The 17,644-nt window shown below is 47.0% G+C and overlaps 1 protein-coding gene across 1 annotated transcript in view; it reads left to right on the top strand.

Moving 5' to 3' along the window:
- The first annotated feature begins 3,350 nt into the window (after positions 1-3,350).
- SMARCA1 (SWI/SNF related, matrix associated, actin dependent regulator of chromatin, subfamily a, member 1) overlaps positions 3,351-17,644 on the top strand; it is a 100,332-nt gene continuing 86,038 nt past the window's right edge. Inside the window, exons 1-2 of the mRNA XM_029067459.2 lie at positions 3,351-3,481; positions 14,422-14,508. Coding sequence (XP_028923292.1) covers positions 3,380-3,481; positions 14,422-14,508 — 189 coding nt within the window. The 5' untranslated portion in view covers positions 3,351-3,379. The remainder of the gene's footprint in view (positions 3,482-14,421; positions 14,509-17,644) is intronic.

Genomic DNA, 17,644 nt, shown 5'->3' with positions numbered 1-17,644 from the left:
AAGCCATGCCTACTAATTGTACTGAATTTTCCCAAGGACTTAATAGAGTGCTCTGCATGGAGTCAGCACTCAATAAATACTACTAATAATAATGTTGGTATTTATTAAGCACTATGTGCAGAGCACTGTTCTCAGTGCTGGGGTAGATACAGGGTAATCAGGTTGTCCCATGTGAGGCTCACAATTAATCCCCATTTTACAGATGAGGTAACTGAGGCACAGAGAAGTGAAGTGACTGGTCCAAGGTCACACAGCTGACAAGTGGCAGAGCAGTGATTTGAACCCATGACCTCTGACTCCCAAGCCCGAGTTCTTTCCACTGAGCCATGCCGCTTCTCACCAACTGATACCTGGGATTTCAGTTTTCTCTTTGGTAGTGACCGAGACAATTTGAAAGACATTTTTTTCAGCCCCTCAATAGTTCTGCAAATAACTTCCTACAAGAGAAAAGTCTTAATTAAGCCCTGTTAAGGAGAATTTCAAGTAGAAAAAGGCTTAAATCAAAAGTATTAAAGAGTTTTTGAACATTTAGAGATTCGGAGCACAGATCTGTTGATGGTCCAAGAGAAGCAGAAGATTGTAAATGGATCAGAATATGAGACTTTCATAAAAAATGGATTTTATTGAGCATTTTAATGTATTTAGAGCATTGTAGTACACACTTGGGAGAGTAACAAACTAACGGAGTTGGTAGACACTTTCCTTGCCCTTGAAGAACTTAGTCTGGAGGGAGAATGTGTCTACCAATTCTGTCACAGCACACTTTTCTGAGCACTTAGTACAGTGCTCTGCATGCAGTAAGCACTGAATAAATCGACAGAGCGCGGACCTGGAAGTCATACGGTCATGGGTTCTAATTCCGGCTCCGCCTCTTGTAGGCTGTATGCCTTTGGGCACGTCACTTCACTTCTCCGTGCCTCGGTTACCTGATCTGTAAAACAAAGATGGGCACTGTGAGCCCCACTTGGGGTAGAGACTGTGTCCAATCCGCTTTGCTCGTATAATAATAATAACGATATTAAGTGCTTACTATGTGCCAAGCGCTGCTCTAAGTGCTGGGGTAGATACAAGGTAATTAGATTGTCCCACATGGGACTCACAGTCTTAATCCCCATTTTACAGATGAAGTAACTGAGGCACAGAGAAGTTACCGGCCCAACGTCACACAGCTAAGTGGTGGGGGTGGGATTAGAACCCAAGACCTCGGACTCCCAAGCCCGGGTTTTTTCCAGTAAGCCATGAATCCACTCTAATAATAATGATGGCATTTGTTAAGTGCTTATTATGTGCGAAGCACTGTTCTAGGCGCAGGGATAGATATGAGGTGATCAGGTTGTCCTACTTGGAGTTCACAGTCTTGAGAAGCAGCGTGGCTCAGTGGAAAGAGCCCGGGTTTAGGAGTCAGAGGTCATGGGTCCTAATTCCGGCTCCGCCACCTGTCAGCTGTGTGACTTTGGGCAAGTCACTTCACTTCTCGGGGCCTCAGTTACCTCATCTATAAAATGGGCATTAAGACTGTGAGCCTCACATGAGACAACCTGATTACCCTGTATCTACCCTGGCGCTTAGAACAGTGCTCAGCACATAGTAAGCGCTTAACAAGTACCAACATTATTATTCTTGATCCCCATTTTATAGATGAGGTAACTGAGGCACAGAGAAGTGACTGGCCCAAAGTCACACGGCTGACAAGCGGCAGATGCGGTTTTAGAACCCGTGACCTCGGACTCCCAAATCCGGGTTTTCTCTTCTTAGCCACCTATCCACCCTAATAATAATGGCATTTGTTAAGCGCTTACTATGTGCAAAGCACTGTTCCAAGCACTGGGATAGATACAAGGTCATCAGGTTGCCCTACTCGACACTCAGTCTTCATCCCCATTTGACAGATGAGGTCACTGAGATCCAGAGAAGTGTCTGGCCGTGGCTCAATGGAAAGAGCCCGGGCTTGGGAGTCAGAGGTCGTGGGTTCGAATCCCAATTCTGCCACTTGCCAGCTGTGTGACTGGCCAAGTCCCTTAATGTCTCTGGGCCTCAGTTCCCTCGTCTGGAAAATGGAGATGAAGACTGTGAGCCTCACGTGGGACCACCTGATGACCCTGTATCTACCCCAGCGCTTAGAACAGCGCTCTGCACATAGTAAGCGCTTAACAAATACCAACACTGTTATTATTATTGATCTCCATTTGACAGAGGAGGTCACTGAGGTCCAGAGAAGTGTCTGGCCATGGCTCAGTGGAAAGAGCCCGGGCTTGGGAGTCAGAGGTTGTGGATTTGAATCCCACCTCTGCCACTTGTCAGCTGTGTGACTGTGGGCAAGTCACTTCACTTCTCTGGGCCTCAGTTACCTCATCTGTAAAATGGGGATTAATTGTGAGAGCCTCACATGGGACAATCTAATGACCCTCTATCTACCCCAGCGCTTAGAACAGTTCCCTCATCTGTAAAATGGGGATGAAGACTGTGAGCCTCACGTGGGACCACCTGATGACTCTGGATCTCCCCCAGCGCTTAGAACAGTGCTCTGCACGTAGTAAGAGCTTAACACATCCCAACATTATTATTATTATTGATCCCCATTTGAGAGAGGAGGTCCCCGAGGCGCAGAGAAGTGACTGGACCAAAGACACAGAGCTGATGAGCGGCGGAGGTGGGATTAGAACCCACGACCTCGGACTCCCAAGTGTCCCCTAAGCCACCTATCCAGTGATAAGTGCCTAACAGATAGCACAATTAGTGGTGAGGGAGAGACAGACCATTAGAGAAATGGACATCAGGCCTGAGGAGCTTCGTTGCTGAGGAAGCGGCATAATAATAATGTTGGTATTTGTTGATATTTGTTAAGCGCTTATTATGTGCAAAGCATTGTTCTAAGCGCTGGGGGAGATACAGGGTCATCAGGTCATCCCACGTGAGGCTCACAGTTAATCCCCATTTTACAGATGAGGGAACTGAGGCCCAGAGAAGTGAAGTGACTTGCCCACAGTCACACGGATGACAAGTGGCAGAGGTGGGAGTCGAACTCATGTCATTGGGTGGGTTGGTGAGGGGAGCAAGGAGGAGGTGGGCGGGATTTGTAGGTTTTGGATGAGCAGGGATGGGGCTCTGGTGGGGAGCGTGTGTGTTTTATACGTAGTGAGGAGCCCTGGGGCCTCAGCACAAAATGGCGGGCGAGAAGACGACGGCCTCGACGCCCCCGCCGTTCTGGTCACGTGGTGCGGCGGGCGCGCGCACGGGGGGCAAGTCTCGCGATACTTGGGGGGGGGTGGAGCGAGGGCTGCCCGGCGGCCGGGGTGGGAGGGGGCGTCCGTGACGTCATCGGTCTCGGGAGGAGAAGCGGGGACGGGGCCGGGGGGCGGCGGTGGTCGTTCCCGCCGCCATGGACGCGGACGAGCCGCCGCGGCCGTCGACCTCCCGGGGGGCGGGAGCGGCCGCCGCCGAGGCCCCGCAGGAGGAGGAAGGCGAGGAGGAGGAGGAGGAGGTAGGTGGCACGGGGGAGATGCCCCTCCGGGGGCACCACCCCGCGGGCCTGGGGGGGCGGGGCCGCCGGCGCGCCGCCGACGCTGTCCGCCTTCCCCTCCCCGGCGCGGGAGCGCGCGCGCCTGCGCGGGAGGGCGGGGCCGGGGCGCGTCCAACTGGGGCGCGCCGCGGGGGGGAGCGGGGGGGGGGGCGGCAGGTGGTGCCTTCTCCGTCGTCCCCGGGCCTCCCCCCCCCCGTCCTCGGAGGCGAGTCGTCTCTTCCTCCTCCCCCTGCCAGCACTGTGTGTGTGAGTGATTGGACAAAGGGGGGGTGTGTGTGTGTATGTGTGTGAGTGTCATTGGACAAAGGGTGTGTGTTTGTGTGTGTGTGATTGGACAGAGGGGGTGTGATTGGACCAAGGGGGTGGTGTGTGTGTTTGTGTGTATATGATTAGAAAAAGGGGGGTGTGTGTGTACGTGTGTGTCATTGGACAAAGCGTGTGTGTGTGTGTTTGTGTGATTGGGCAAAGGGTGTGTGTATGTGTGTGATTGGACAAAGGGTGTGTGTGTGTGTGTGGCATTGGACAAAGCGTGTGTGTCATTGGACAAAGGGGTGGGGGTGTGTGTCATTGGACAAAGGGGGTGTCTGTGTATGTGTGTCACTGGAGAGAGGGGGTGTGTGTGTATGTGTGTCACGGGGGGGGGTGTGTCATTAGACAGAGGGTTTGTGTGTGTATGTGTGTCATTGGACAAAGGAGGGGGTATGTGCATGTGTGTCATTGGAGAGCGGGTCTGTGTGTGTATGTGTGTCATTGGACAAAGGGGGGTGTGTGTATGTGTGTCATTGGAGAGCGGGTCTGTGTGTCATTAGACGAAGGGTTTGTGTGTGTGTATGTGTGTCATTGGACATAGGGGGTGTGTATGTGTCACTGGAGGGGTGCGTGTGGGTGTCATTAGACAAAGAGTTTGTGTGTGTGCATGTGTGTCATTGGACAAAGGGGGGTGTGTGTATGTGTGTCATTGGAGAGCGGGTCTGTGTGTCATTAGACAGAAGGTTTGTGTGTGTGTATATGTGTGTCATTGGACAAAGGGGGGTGTGTCTCTGTATCATCGGAGAGAATGGGTGTGTGTGTGTCATTGGAGAGAGGGTGTGTATGTGTGTTATTGGACTAGGGGTGTTGTGTGTGTGGCTTTGGACAAACCCCCAGGGGTGTGTGTGTGTGTGTGTGTGTGTGTGGCGCTTTGGACAGTACCCCCCCCCCCCCCGGGTGCCTTTTTTTGTGTGTGTGTGTGTGTGTGCTACTGATGCCTGTGTCTGCTTGAGTTGTTTTGCTGTGTCTCCCCCCGTCTAGACAGTGAGCCCTTTGGTTGGGCCGGGAGGGTCTCTCTCTGTCGTCAAATTGTCCATTCCAAGCGCTTAGTCCAGTGCTGGGCACCCAGTAAGCGCTCAATCAGTTCCATGGAAGGAATGCCTGTGGCTTTGGACACAACCCCCCGGGGGCCTGTGTGAGTGTGTGTGTTTGCCATTGATGCCTGTGTCTATTTGAGTTGTTTTGCTGTCTGTCTCTCCTCTTCTAGGCTGTGAGCCCGTTGTTGGGCCGGGATTGTCTGTCCCTGTTGCCGAATTGTACTCTCCAAGCGCTTAGCAGAGGGCTCTGCACCCCCTGAGCGCTCAGTACAGCGGTCTGCCTGCACACTGTAAACGCTCAATAAAGACGATTGAAGGAATGAATGAATGTGACTTTAGACAAAACCCCAGGTGCCTGTGTGTCGTTGGACCAAACCCCGGTGGGTGTGTGGGTGTGTGTCTGTGTGGCTTTGGACAAAACCCTGGGGGGGGGTGTGTGTGTCCTGTTGGACCAAACCCGGGTATGTGTGTTGTTGGACAAAACCCCCCGGGATGTATGTGTGTGTCTGTGTGTGACTTTAGACAAAACCCCAAGTGCCTGTGTCTCCTTGGACCAAACCCCAGTTGTGTGTGTGTCTTTGTGGCTTTGGACAAAACCCTGGGGGGGGTGGTGTGTGTGTCACATTGGACAAAACCCGGGTGTCTCTGTGTCATTGGACAAAGCCCCAGGATTTGTGTATGTGTATGTGCGTGTCTGTGTGTGACTTTAGACAAAACCCTGGGTGCCTTTGTGTCGTTGGACAGAACTCCGGTGTGTGTGAGTGACTTTGGACAAAACCCTACGGGGCGGAGGGGTGTCATGTTGGACAAAACCAGGTGTGTTTGTTTTGGTCTGGCCCCAGCCTCCCCCCCACCCCCAGGTCATGGGGCAGAGGATTTTTCTGGGTGCAGGAGGGGCTGGAAAGGATCTCTCCTTTTGTGCCCCCCATCCTTGAGCCGACTGGGCGGACGCAGATTGTGGTAGCCGTCTCTCCCCGGGGCTTAGTACAGTGCCCTGCGCACAATGGGCGCTCAGGAAAAGCGATGGAATGAAGGCGTGAATCCCAAGCCCTTAGTATAGGGCTGTGCACATAGTAAGCGCTCGATAAATAACAAGTACGATTTTGGTTAGGTGCTTATTACGTGCCAGGCACTGGACTAAGCGACGAATGGAGGAATAAATGAATGAGAGGGATGGAATCCAGGTGCTGCGCCCCCAGCTCTCCAGGAAACTAAAATTGCTTCTTTCAGTCCCCCCCGCGCAACATTTCCCATTTGGACCCCGCAGAAAAATCAGTCTCCCCTTGGATTTTTTTTTCCCCTCCCTCTCCAGGTTCATTTTCCCTCCATCCCTAAATCGACATTGCTGGTTGTCGAACAGACACAATGGGTTTTTACCAGGCTGTGGACCAGGATGAATAGCCACGTTGTGGACTCGTACAACAAAACCCTGGTTCTTCGTGCTGTCTTGGGTCCAGGGCAAATGAACTAATACCACTTTTTATTTTAGTGAAATATAAACATCAGGGTACTTGGGTAGTATAATAATAATTAGTATTAGTGGTAGTGGGTTTCGGTACTTATTTATAATGCCTCTGTATGAATCCTCAAAAATCTCCCTTTTAATAAGGTTGATAGTGGTATTTGTCCCTCCATGGTAAGGCCTGGGAGAGGTGCAGTCCAGTGAAACCAGACACGATTTTGAGGCTTGAGTAATTAATAATCATAATAATAATGATGGTATTTGTTATTCAATAGTATTTATTGAGCGCTTACTATGTGCAGAGCACTGTACTAAGCGCTTGGGATGAACAAGTCGGCAACAGATAGAGACAGTCCCTGCCGTTTGACGGGCTTACAGTCTAATCGGGGGAGACGGACAGACGAGAACAATGGCGATAAACAGCGTCAAGGGGAAGAACATCTCGTAAAAACAATGGCAACTAAATAGAATCGAGGCGATGTACAATTCATTAACAAAATAAATAGGGTAACGAAAATATATACAGTTGAGCGGATGAGTACGGTGCTGTGGGGATGGGAAGGGAGAGGTGGAGGAGCAGAGGGAAAAGGGGAAAATGAGGCTTTAGCTGCGGAGAGGTAAAGGGATGGCAGAGGGAGTAGAGGGGGAAGAGGAGCTCAGTCTGGGAACGCCTCTTGGAGGAGGTGATTTTTAAGTAGGGTTTTGAAGAGGGAAAGAGAATCAGTTTGGCGGAGGTGATAAGCATTTACTATGTGCCGAGCGGTGTTCTAAGCGCTGGGGGAGATCCAAGGTAATCAGGTTTTGGCACGAGGGGCTCACAGCCTTAATCCCCATTTTAATAATGATAATAATAATGTTGGTATTTAAGTGCTTACTATATGCAGAGCACTGTTCTAAACACTGGGGTAGACACAGGGTAATCAGGTTGTCCCACGTGAGGCTCACAGTTAATCCCCATTTTACAGACGAGGTAACTAACTCTGGCACAGAGAAGTTAAGTGACTTGCCCACAGTCTCACAGATGCCAAGTGGCAGAGCCGGGATTTTACAGATGAGAGAACTGAGACACAGAGAAGTGAAGTGGCCTGCCCAACGTCACACAGCAGACAAGCGGTGGAGCGGGGATTAGAACCCAAGACCTCTGACTCCCAAGCCTGGGCTCTTGCCACTGAGCCACGCTGTAAAGAAACCGACTGCTTTTGACTGCTTCAAAGCAGCCGGTTTCAGACTTGCATTTTTCACCTTAAAGGACCTGCTTCGAGGATATGAATAATCAAACTAAATTTAATATGCAGCATTAGCTGCTGCTTTGTAGTTGAGAGCTTTAGCCCCTTCAGCTCATCAGAGGTGTGAGACACTTTGATAAGCAGTTAATCTCCCTGCTTTCATTTGAAATGAAGAAGAAAGGTAAAGCTCCCAGGTCTGCTAGTATTTATGTCCAATTCTACAAGCAGAGAGGGGCGTTGCTACCCCTCAAAAAGCCGGTGTTAGGCTTTTCTTAGAATATTACATTGTACATGAGAAGCAGGACCGTGTAGGGGAACATATTACATTGTACATGAGAAGCAGGACCGTGTAGGGGAAAGAAAATGGGCGTGGGAGTCAGAGGACCTGGGTTCTAATCCTGCCTCTGTCCATTCATTCAATAGTATTTGTTGAGCGCTTACTATGTGCAGAGCACTGTACTAAGTGCTTGGAATGTACAGATGGGCAAGAGACCATCCCTGCCCAATGGCAGGCTCACAATCTAACCGGGGGAGACATTGTCACATTTAGTCACTTACTGTGTGCAAAGGACTGTACTGTGCAGCGTGGCTCAGTGCAAAAAGCCCGGGCTTGGGAGTCAGAGGTCATGGGTTCGAATCCGGGCTCTGCCCCTTGTCAGCTGTGTGACCCTGGGCAAGTCACTTCACTTCTCTGTGACTCAGTTACCTCATCTGTAAAATAGGGATGAAGACTGGAAGCCTCACGTGGGACAACCTGATGACCCTGTATCTCCCCCAGCGCTTAGAACAGTGCTCTTCACATAGTAAGCGCTTAACAAATACCTACATTATTATTATTACTATGGGCTTGGGAGAATACAATATAACAACAAGCAGGCACATTCCTGCCCAGAAAGAGCTCACAGTCTAGCGTGACTTAGTGGAAAGAGCCCAGGCTTGGGAGTTGGAGGTCATGGGTTCAAATGCCGGCTCAGCCGCTTGTCGGCTGTGTGACTTTAGGCAAGTTCACTTCACTTCTCTGTGCCTCAGTTACCTCATCTGTAAAATGGGGATTAAGACTGTGAGCCCCATGTGGGAAACCTGATCACCTTGTATCCTCTAGGGTGCTTAGAATAGTGCTTTGCACATAGTAAGCGCTTAACAAATGCCATCATTTTTTAATTTTTTTATTTAGTTACTGCTTGTTGTGAGACCTCAGGCAAGTCATTTAACGGCTCTGTGCTTCAGTTTCCTCAACAGTAAAATGGAGCTTAAATTCCTGTTCCCCCTCCTACTTGGACTGTGAGCGCCATGTGGGCCAGGGACTGTGTCCAAACTGATCAATTTGTATCTTCCCCAGTGCTTACACCAGGGCTTGACCCATAGTAAGAGTTAGTGTAGTAAGTACCACAATAACAATAATAACGATACGGATGGTCAGGAGGAGTGGCTGGGATGTTACCTTCCAGAAAAAAATGCTAAAAATCTACAGTCACTGCTCTCAATTGCTTTCAGTAAGAATCAAAATAATTGTATTTATTAAGCAGTTATGTTGTGCAACAAGCACTGAACTAAATGCTGGAAAAGAATACGCAGGTGGGAATTAAATATGGTCCTTGGGCGTTCCGGGGCTCGCAGAAGGGACCGACATCAGGCTCATCAGAAGAGACGAGGCAAAACTCTAAGACACTTTCTCTGCCCACCAGGACTTCACTGTCTGGGTGCGGGGAGATGGAAATTCATATAAATAAATAAATTCTGGATATACTGAATGAATGAACTGAATGAATGTACATAAGTGGTGTGGTGCTGAGGGAAAGGTGAAGAAAAGGCAAATGCAAGGGTGACAGCAGAAAGGAGTGGGAGAAGAGGAAATAAGGGCTTAGGGAACTGAATGTCAGTAAGGTGGTGATGCAATTAGAGAAGGCAATGTGTTACTGGGGTGTAATAACAGGAGCAGGACATGGAAGACCCAAGTAGATTTTCTGTGGTGGTCTAAATTCGCCAGATCCATATGCTGGTATTCACTGAGTGCTTACTATGTGCAGATCACCATACTAAGCATTTAGAAGAGTACAGTACAACCGAGTTGATAGACATATTCCCTGCCCATAATGAGCTCACAGTCTAGAGGGGGAGATCGACATTAATATAAGTAAATCACTTACAATAAATAATTTATAAAAATATATGTATATATATTTTGGGGTTAAGGGAGGGGCGAATATAAATGCCCAAAGACACAGATCCAAGTGCTTAGATGATGTAGAAAGGAGAAGGAGTTGGGGAAAAGAGGGCTTAATCTAGAGGATCCATAAGAAAAAGTAGATATTGTCTTGGATGGCAGAATTGTCCGTAGGAGCCATAAGAAAAAGTAGATAGCCATATTGTCTTGGATGGCAGAAATTGTGTTTCAAGCTTTTTTTAAGAAACTATATTCTGTCATCTCAGGATTCATCCTCAAGCACATTCCACCCCAGTCTTTCCACATCATCTCATCCCCGGCACCGCCCAAAGCCTTGGTTTCACCCCTGTATTCGGAAATATTGATCCGAGCTGCCCTTCGGGTGGAGAGGAGGACCGCAGCAGACCGATTTTCACACGTCTCTGGACGTGGGGTTTCTATTCGATCCATCAGTGATATTTACTGAACATTTACTATGTGCGGAGCACTGTTCTAAGCCCTTGGGAGAGTACAGTACAACAGAATTAGTAGACAGGTTGCCTGCCTGTGCTCATTATTTGCCATAATGGCCCCCATAGCCCCTTCAGCGATCTGGATGCCGTCAGAGTTCAGCGAGAGAGGTTGAGGGTCTCTGGTGTGGTCATTCACCCACCTTGAGGCAAGGGGGTGGACTTGATGACCTCTCTGGGTGCTTCCAGGGGCCACAGTTCACAATTCTACACTAATTGAAATTCATCAAGCCACCAATCACGTTTATTGAGTGCTTACTGTGTGCAGAGCACGGCTAGGAGCTTGAGAGAGTACAATCCAACAAAGCTGGTAGACAAGGTCCCTGCCCACAAGTAAATCAAGGCAAGCCAGAAAGAGCTGCTGCCACTTGTCTACTGGGTTACCCTGAGCAAGTCACTTCACTTCTCTGGGCCTCAGTTACGTCATCTGTAAAAGGAGGATGGAGACTGTGAGCCCCGCTTGGGGCAGGGACTGCGTTCAACCCAATTTGCTTGTAGCCACCCCAGTGCTTAGTACAGTGCCTGGCACGTAGAAAGTGCTTAACAAAATACCACAAATATTGTTATAATTATTTGCTAGTCAGTCTAGTTTCATGATTTTTTTTTCCCAATTTTCCTCATCTTCTGGGGAAAGTCACACCCATCAGATCTTTTCCATTTTTGGTGTGATGACTTCTGAATGGGAAACAATTTGGAAATAGACTGCTGCAAGAGTTTATTTTATGGTATTTAAGTGCTTACTATGTGTCAATCGCTTTTCTAAGGGCTGGGGTAGAGTACATGTTAATTAGGATGGACACAGCCCCTCTCCCGCATGCAGTTCACAGTCTGAGTAGAAGGGAAATAGATATTTAATCCCCATTTTACAGTTGAGGCACAGAAAAGTTAAGTGACTCACTCAAGGTCATGTAGCAGGTACATGATGGAGCTGAGTTTAGAACCCAGGTCTTCTATGATGTTGTCTTGTTTTTGTTTTGCTCTGTTTTGCTCTGCTGTCTGTCTCCCCCATTTAGACAATGAGCATTGACGGGCAGGGGTTGTCTCTATCTGTTGCCGAATTGTACATTCCAAGCGCTTAGTACAGTGCTCTGCACATCGTAAGCGCTCAATAAATACTCTTGAATGAATGAATGTTTTAACTCCCAGGCCCGTGATCTTTCCATTGCTTCTTACAGAGAAGCAACGTGGCTCAGTGGAAAGAGCACGGGCTTGGGAGTCAGAGGTCATGGGTTCGAATCCCGCTTTGCCACCTGTCAGCTGGGTGACTGTGGGCAAGTCACTTAACTTCTCTGGGCCTCAGTTCTCTCATCTGTAAAAGGGGGATTGAAACTGTGAGCCTCATGTGGGGTAAGCTGATTACCCTGTATACCCCAGCGCTTAGAACAGTGCTGTGCACATAGTAAGCGCTTAACAAATGCCAACATTCTTAGAAGTGTTCAGGTGATGGATAGTAACTAGCTGATACTGATTTTTAAGAAAACCACCTGCCATTAAGTACAGTATCTTCCTATCGGAATATGCTATTGCTCAAGTGAATTGCCTGTATTCAGCATAAATTGTTTTTAGTGGAGGGATTTTTTTAAAAGTTCTAAACTTTTGTTCCCTTAAGTATTTTTTATCTCTGTAAAAATAGAACTTGTCGAGCTTTTAAAAAGCATGTCTTTAAAAAAAAACCTTTGCAAAAACAAATCACAGCACCAGCCTTTTAAATAAACTTTAAATAAACTCTTCTACAGAGTGATTCACTTTTATTATTACATAAGTAGTCTTATGATGTAAATTGAATATTTGCTGCATTAGAATCATTTGGTTATAAGAGTAGTAAATAAAATCTACATTCTGAGACCTATTAGAAACTCACTGAAATCTTACCTTTGTCTCTCTTTGAAGTGTGTGCCTTTATCCCTGCTTGACCCTCTCAATCCTATATTATGCAGAATTTCCTGTTCCTTTTCTTTGCTATTATTTTTCTCCTGCTTTTACTTCTTATTCCTTTTCTCCTTCTCTGTCTATGACTTCCCCTTCAGATTTTCTCCCGATCCTTTTGCCATTTTCCTCTCATCTCACTTGCTTTCCTTTTTCTCCTCCTGCTATATCAAGCACCTTCTGTTCTTTGCTTCTACTCCCCTTCTTCTTGACCTCCTGCTCGCCTGCCTCCTTCCATCCCTTTCTTGTTCCCCCATTTCGGCCCACAGCTTTTCTCTTTCATTGCCCCTCAATTAATCAGTGGTATTTACTGAGCGCTTACTTTGTGCAAAGCACCATACTAAGCGCTTGGGAGAGTACAGTACAACAGAGTTAGGGGACACATTCCCTGCCCACAATGAATTTACAGTTTCGAGGGAGAGACAGACATTAATATAAGTAATATATAATTTAAAGGTATGTATGTAAGTGCCGTGAGGTTGAGCATAGGGTGAATAACAAATGCCCAAAGGTCACAGATCCAAATGCATAGAAGACGCAGAAGGGAAAACGAGCCGGATCAAAGGGGACTTCATCGGGGAAGGTCTCTTGGAAGTAGATGTGACCTTAATAAGGCTTGGAAGATGGGGAGAGTGGTGATCTGGTGTTTTAATAATAATAATAATAATGTTGGTATTTGTTAAGCGCTTACTATGTGCAGAGCCCTGTTCTAAGTGCTGGGGTAGATACAGGGTAATCAGGTTGTCCCACATGAGTGTCACAGTCTTAATCCCCATTTTACAGACGAGGGAACTGAGGCACAGAGAAGTTGAGTGACTTGCCCACAGACACACAGCTGAAAAGTGGCAGAGCTGGAATTCGAACCCATGACCTCGGACTCCCAATCCTGGGCTTTTTCCGCTGAGCCACGCTGCAAGGAGGGGGAGGGAGTTCCAGGCTTGGGGAAGGCATTGGGAAAGGGGTCGGCAATGAGATAGATGAGATTGGGGCACAGTGAACAAGCTGGTGCTAGAGGAGCGGAGTGTGTAGGCTAAGCTGTGGTAGGAGATCGTTAAGATGACATAGGAAATTTAAATGCTTTAGAGTCAATGGTAAGGAGTTTCTGTTTTTATTATTATTAATAATTATATATAATATAATAATCATGGTATTTGTTAAACCCTTACTATGTGCCAAGCCCTTTCCTAAGCACTGGGGTAGTTACAAGGTAATCAGGTTGGATACAGTCCCTGGTCCCTCATGGGGTTCACAGTCTTGATCCCCATTTTACAGATGAGGTAAGTGAGGCACAAAGAAGTTAAGTGACTTACCCAAGGTCACACAGCAGACTTGTGGCAGAGCCAGGATTAGAACCCATCTTGTCTGACTCCCAGGCCCCTGCTCTTTCCACTAGGCCACACTGCTTCTTAGAAGTGTTAGATGCTGGTATGTGACTAGCTGATATTGCTTTTAACAAAACCACCTGCCATTAAATAGTGTATCTACCTATCTGAAGTTCATTCAATAGTATTTTTATTGAGCGCTTATTATGTGCAGAACATTGTACTAAGCGCTTGCAATGTACAATTCGGCAACGGATAGAGACAATCCCTGCCCATTGACGGGCTTATTCCCCCCCGAGCCCCAACGCTTTTCCCTTTCTCCCCCAACTTTCTCTTCTTATCCCCACTCTCTTCCCCCCACCACTACTCCTCTTCTCTTCACTTTCCCCCATCTCTATCCCTATTCCCCTCTCACTTCATATGCATTCAGCCTATTTATGCACATGGATTATTTGTGGCAGATTATTTCTGTTTTTTGATTTTTTTAAAACCTGTCTTATATTGTCCCAAACTTGAATTTTATGTTCCACTCTAAATGGAATGACGTTTTTGGGAAAGGCTTCCCGTTTTTAACAGTGATGTTGAAATTATTCATTCATTCAGTAGTATTTATTGGAATGTACTAAACGCTTGGAATGTACAGTTTGGCAACAGATAGAGACAATCCCTGCCCAATGACGGGCTCACAGTCTAACCAGGGGAGAGAGACAGCAAAGCAAAACAGAACAAAACAAAACAAGACAACGTCATCAAGATAAATAGAATCAAGGAGATATATACCTCATTATCAAAATAAATAGGGTAATAAATAATATATACAAATGAGCACAGTGGGGAGGGGAGGGGAAGGGGAATTAGTTGTTAGTTCATGATATCCATTATTTCTTTAACTGATAACTGTCCTAATTTTTGGTTATTTGCTAATTTCTCTCCTTGGAAATTCCAGAAAAATGATCCTCCATTTCAACTCAAACTTCCCCCAAAAGCCTGTAGACCTGAGAAGGAAGTTGACCCGGAATATGAGGAAAAGATGGTATGTAATTTGCCGGTTCGGGTAACACGCGGTTAAGTTTTTGTTGATTTGTTTTATATGCGATTTCACTTAACTGAGACAATGGGAGGAAATAAAAAGATTACAGGCAGGATGTGATATGGAGGGAAGGGAAATAGAATTAAGGCAGCAATATTTAAAAAAAAAATCACGTAACTGCATATCTACATACTACATAACTACATAATCTTCTGTTTCTGTGGAGAGCAAATACATTACGAGGACCTAGTGGCTTAATAAATATCCCCTGAGTGGAAAGCTAATTGCAGTTAATATGTTCCCAAAACATGCAGTTTTTTTTCCATTATATTCTCAGTAACATAGAATAAGCAGTCTAGTATTCTTGTAACATTGTTTGGTTTGATATAAGGTTTATTTTTCAGTCCCTCGAATCTCCCTTATTTTTTTTTCCTTCAGATTTTAACTGAAATCTCATCCTTTGGGAGTCTGTGAAGTCAGTGAGCCCAACAGCCACCCATCTATGAGTTTAAGCACTTTTAAGATTTGCCTCCTTCCCCTCCAAGCCATGTTGCAAACGCTCAATCTGTTTATTTGAGTTCCTGCTGTGCAGAACCCTGTTTTCAGCGATTGGGAGAGTTCCAACAGATTGGGAGAGTTCCAACAGATTGGGAGAGTTGCAACAGATTGGGAGAGTTCCAACAGAGCAAGAAGACATGATCCCTGCCTCCAAGGCGCTTACATTCTAGTTGAAAAGAAAGACCTTTACTAATTCACAATCAGGAGGGAGATGTGCCCAAATAGTACAGCACGTAAAACGATATGTGTGAAATTGCTAAATGCAGAAATGAGAGAGTAAGGAGGTTATTACCTAGGGAGAAGAAAAACTAATCAGGGAATTTTCCCGGGAGAGGTGGGATTTCAGAATAATTTAGAAGATGGGGTAGAGCTGTGGACTGGTGGATTTGAAGGGAGAGTGAGTTCCAGGCTGGAGAGGAGCAAGGGGCTGGCACTGGGAAAGATGAAAATGAGACACAGAGAGTAAGTTAGCCTGAGAGGAAAAGAAGAGCGCCAGCTGGGATGAAGTGGAAGAAGAATGGATAAGTAGCAGAGAGAGTAGTTGAAAGCCAGTGATCAGGAATTTCTGTTTGATGCGAAGGTGAATGGGTAACACTTGGAGTTTGATGAGTGGAGAGACTGATGCGGAACAATATTATAGAAAGACTAACCAAACAACAATCAGTCAGTGGTGTTGGAGTGCTTACTGTGTGCTCAGCACTGTATTAAATGCTTACATTCTAGTTGAAAACAAAGACCTTTGCTAATTCACAAACAGGAGGGAGATGTGCTCAAATACAGCACGTAAAACGAAACGTGTGAAAGTGCTAAGGTTACCTTGGGCAAGTCATTTCACTTCTCTGGGCCTCTATTACCTCATCTGTAAAATGGGGATTAAGACTGTGAGCCCCATCTGGGTCGTGGGCTGTGTCCAACCTGATTTGCTTGTATCTACCCCAGCGCTTAGAACAAAGTTTGGCATGTAATAATCGCTTAACAAGTACTGCTGTTTTCATGGCTGTGGGGCTTCTCCCTTCTGTCTTTGTCTTTGCCTTCTTGCCCAAGTTTCCCCTTGTAAGTAGCTGGTTTCCACCTGGATGCCCCTAGTTGGATGATTGCTATCCCATATAAAACAACTTTCTGTGGAATCAATTGGTAATATTTATTGAGCATTTACTCTGTGCAGAGCACTGTACTGAGCACTTGGGAGTGGACAATAGAGTTATCAGACATAACCCCTGCCTTCCAGAAGCTTAGAGATCATGGGTTCGAATCCCGGCTCTGCCACTTGTCAGCTGTGTGACTGTGGGCAAGTCACTTAACTTCTCTGTAAAATGGGGATTAAGACTGTGAGCCCCACGTGGGACAACCTGATTCCCCTGTGTCTACCCCAGCGCTTAGAACAGTGCTCTGCACATAGTACTTAGTACAGTACTAAGTACAGAGCCTGGCACATATTAAGTGCGTAACAAATACCAACATTATTATTATTCTGGCGGAGGAGGCAGACACAGGTTAGTTCCGAAGTCACTAAGCTACTGAACTTCCCAGTAGGGCCCCTTAACTAGCCGGGTCAGTCAGAAGCACCTTGGGTGCTCTTGGGTCCCTGGTGCCCAACTCCATGCTCCCTTGAGGCAAGTGTAGCTCAGATTGACTCCTGTTACAAGCGCAGGTTGGTGGGAAAGTTAGTATGTTCCCTGAACATGCTAACTTTTTCCATTTATTCTCAGTAACATAGAATAAGCTCTCTAGTATTCTCTCCTCTCCCCTCCAACCCTCTCTCCCCCCTCAGCCCTCTCTCCCCCCATAACCCTCTCTCCTATCCCCCATCCTCTCTCGCCCCACTCTCTCTTCTCTCCCCCTAGTCTCTTTTCTCTCCCCCCACTCTCTCTTCTTGCCCTCGCTTTCTTCTCTCCCCAACTCTCTCCTCTCATCCCGCGCTCTCTCCTCTCATCCCGCGCTCTCTTCTCTCATCCCGCGCTCTCTTCTCTCATCCCGCGCTCTCTTCTCTCATCCCGCGCTCTCTTCTCTCATCCCGCGCTCTCTTCTCTCATCCCGCGCTCTCTTCTCTCATCCCGCGCTCTCTTCTCTCATCCCGCGCTCTCTTCTCTCCCTCTTCTCTCCCCCTGCTCTCTCTCTCCTTTCTCCCCCATCTCTTCTCTCCCCCACTCTCTCCTCGTCCCCTCTTCTCTTCCCTCATTCCCAACTCTCTCTCCCCATCTTCTCTCCCCCTTCTCTCCCCCCCATTCTCTACTCTCTCTTCTCTCTCTGCTTTCTTCTCCTACACACCTGGTTCAGCTGTGTCTGAATCTGGAGGATCAAGTCCAATATTTTGGTAGTGCTCAAATGGACGGAATTTTCCTCCGAAGACTGGACGCGTTTCAGTCCAAATATAGTTTTTATTTCCTTATTATGTTAATTTGGTAGCTCTTTCGGAAATGCAGCTCATCTTTTGGAGTCTTAAGACTGTAGCAATAGCAGGAGAGGGAGGATAAAATACAACAAAAATGGTTTTTGAAGTGATTTTAGACAATTAGATCTATTCAGGATATATAACCTCAATCTTTGTGTTTGATTCAGAAAAGTAGATTTGGAGCAAAGT

The sequence above is a fragment of the Ornithorhynchus anatinus genome, chromosome 6 (assembly GCF_004115215.2).
Source record: "Ornithorhynchus anatinus isolate Pmale09 chromosome 6, mOrnAna1.pri.v4, whole genome shotgun sequence".
NCBI lineage: Eukaryota > Metazoa > Chordata > Mammalia > Monotremata > Ornithorhynchidae > Ornithorhynchus > Ornithorhynchus anatinus.
Note: the sequence above shows the minus strand (reverse complement) of the source record. Positions and strands in the feature narration are given on the sequence as shown.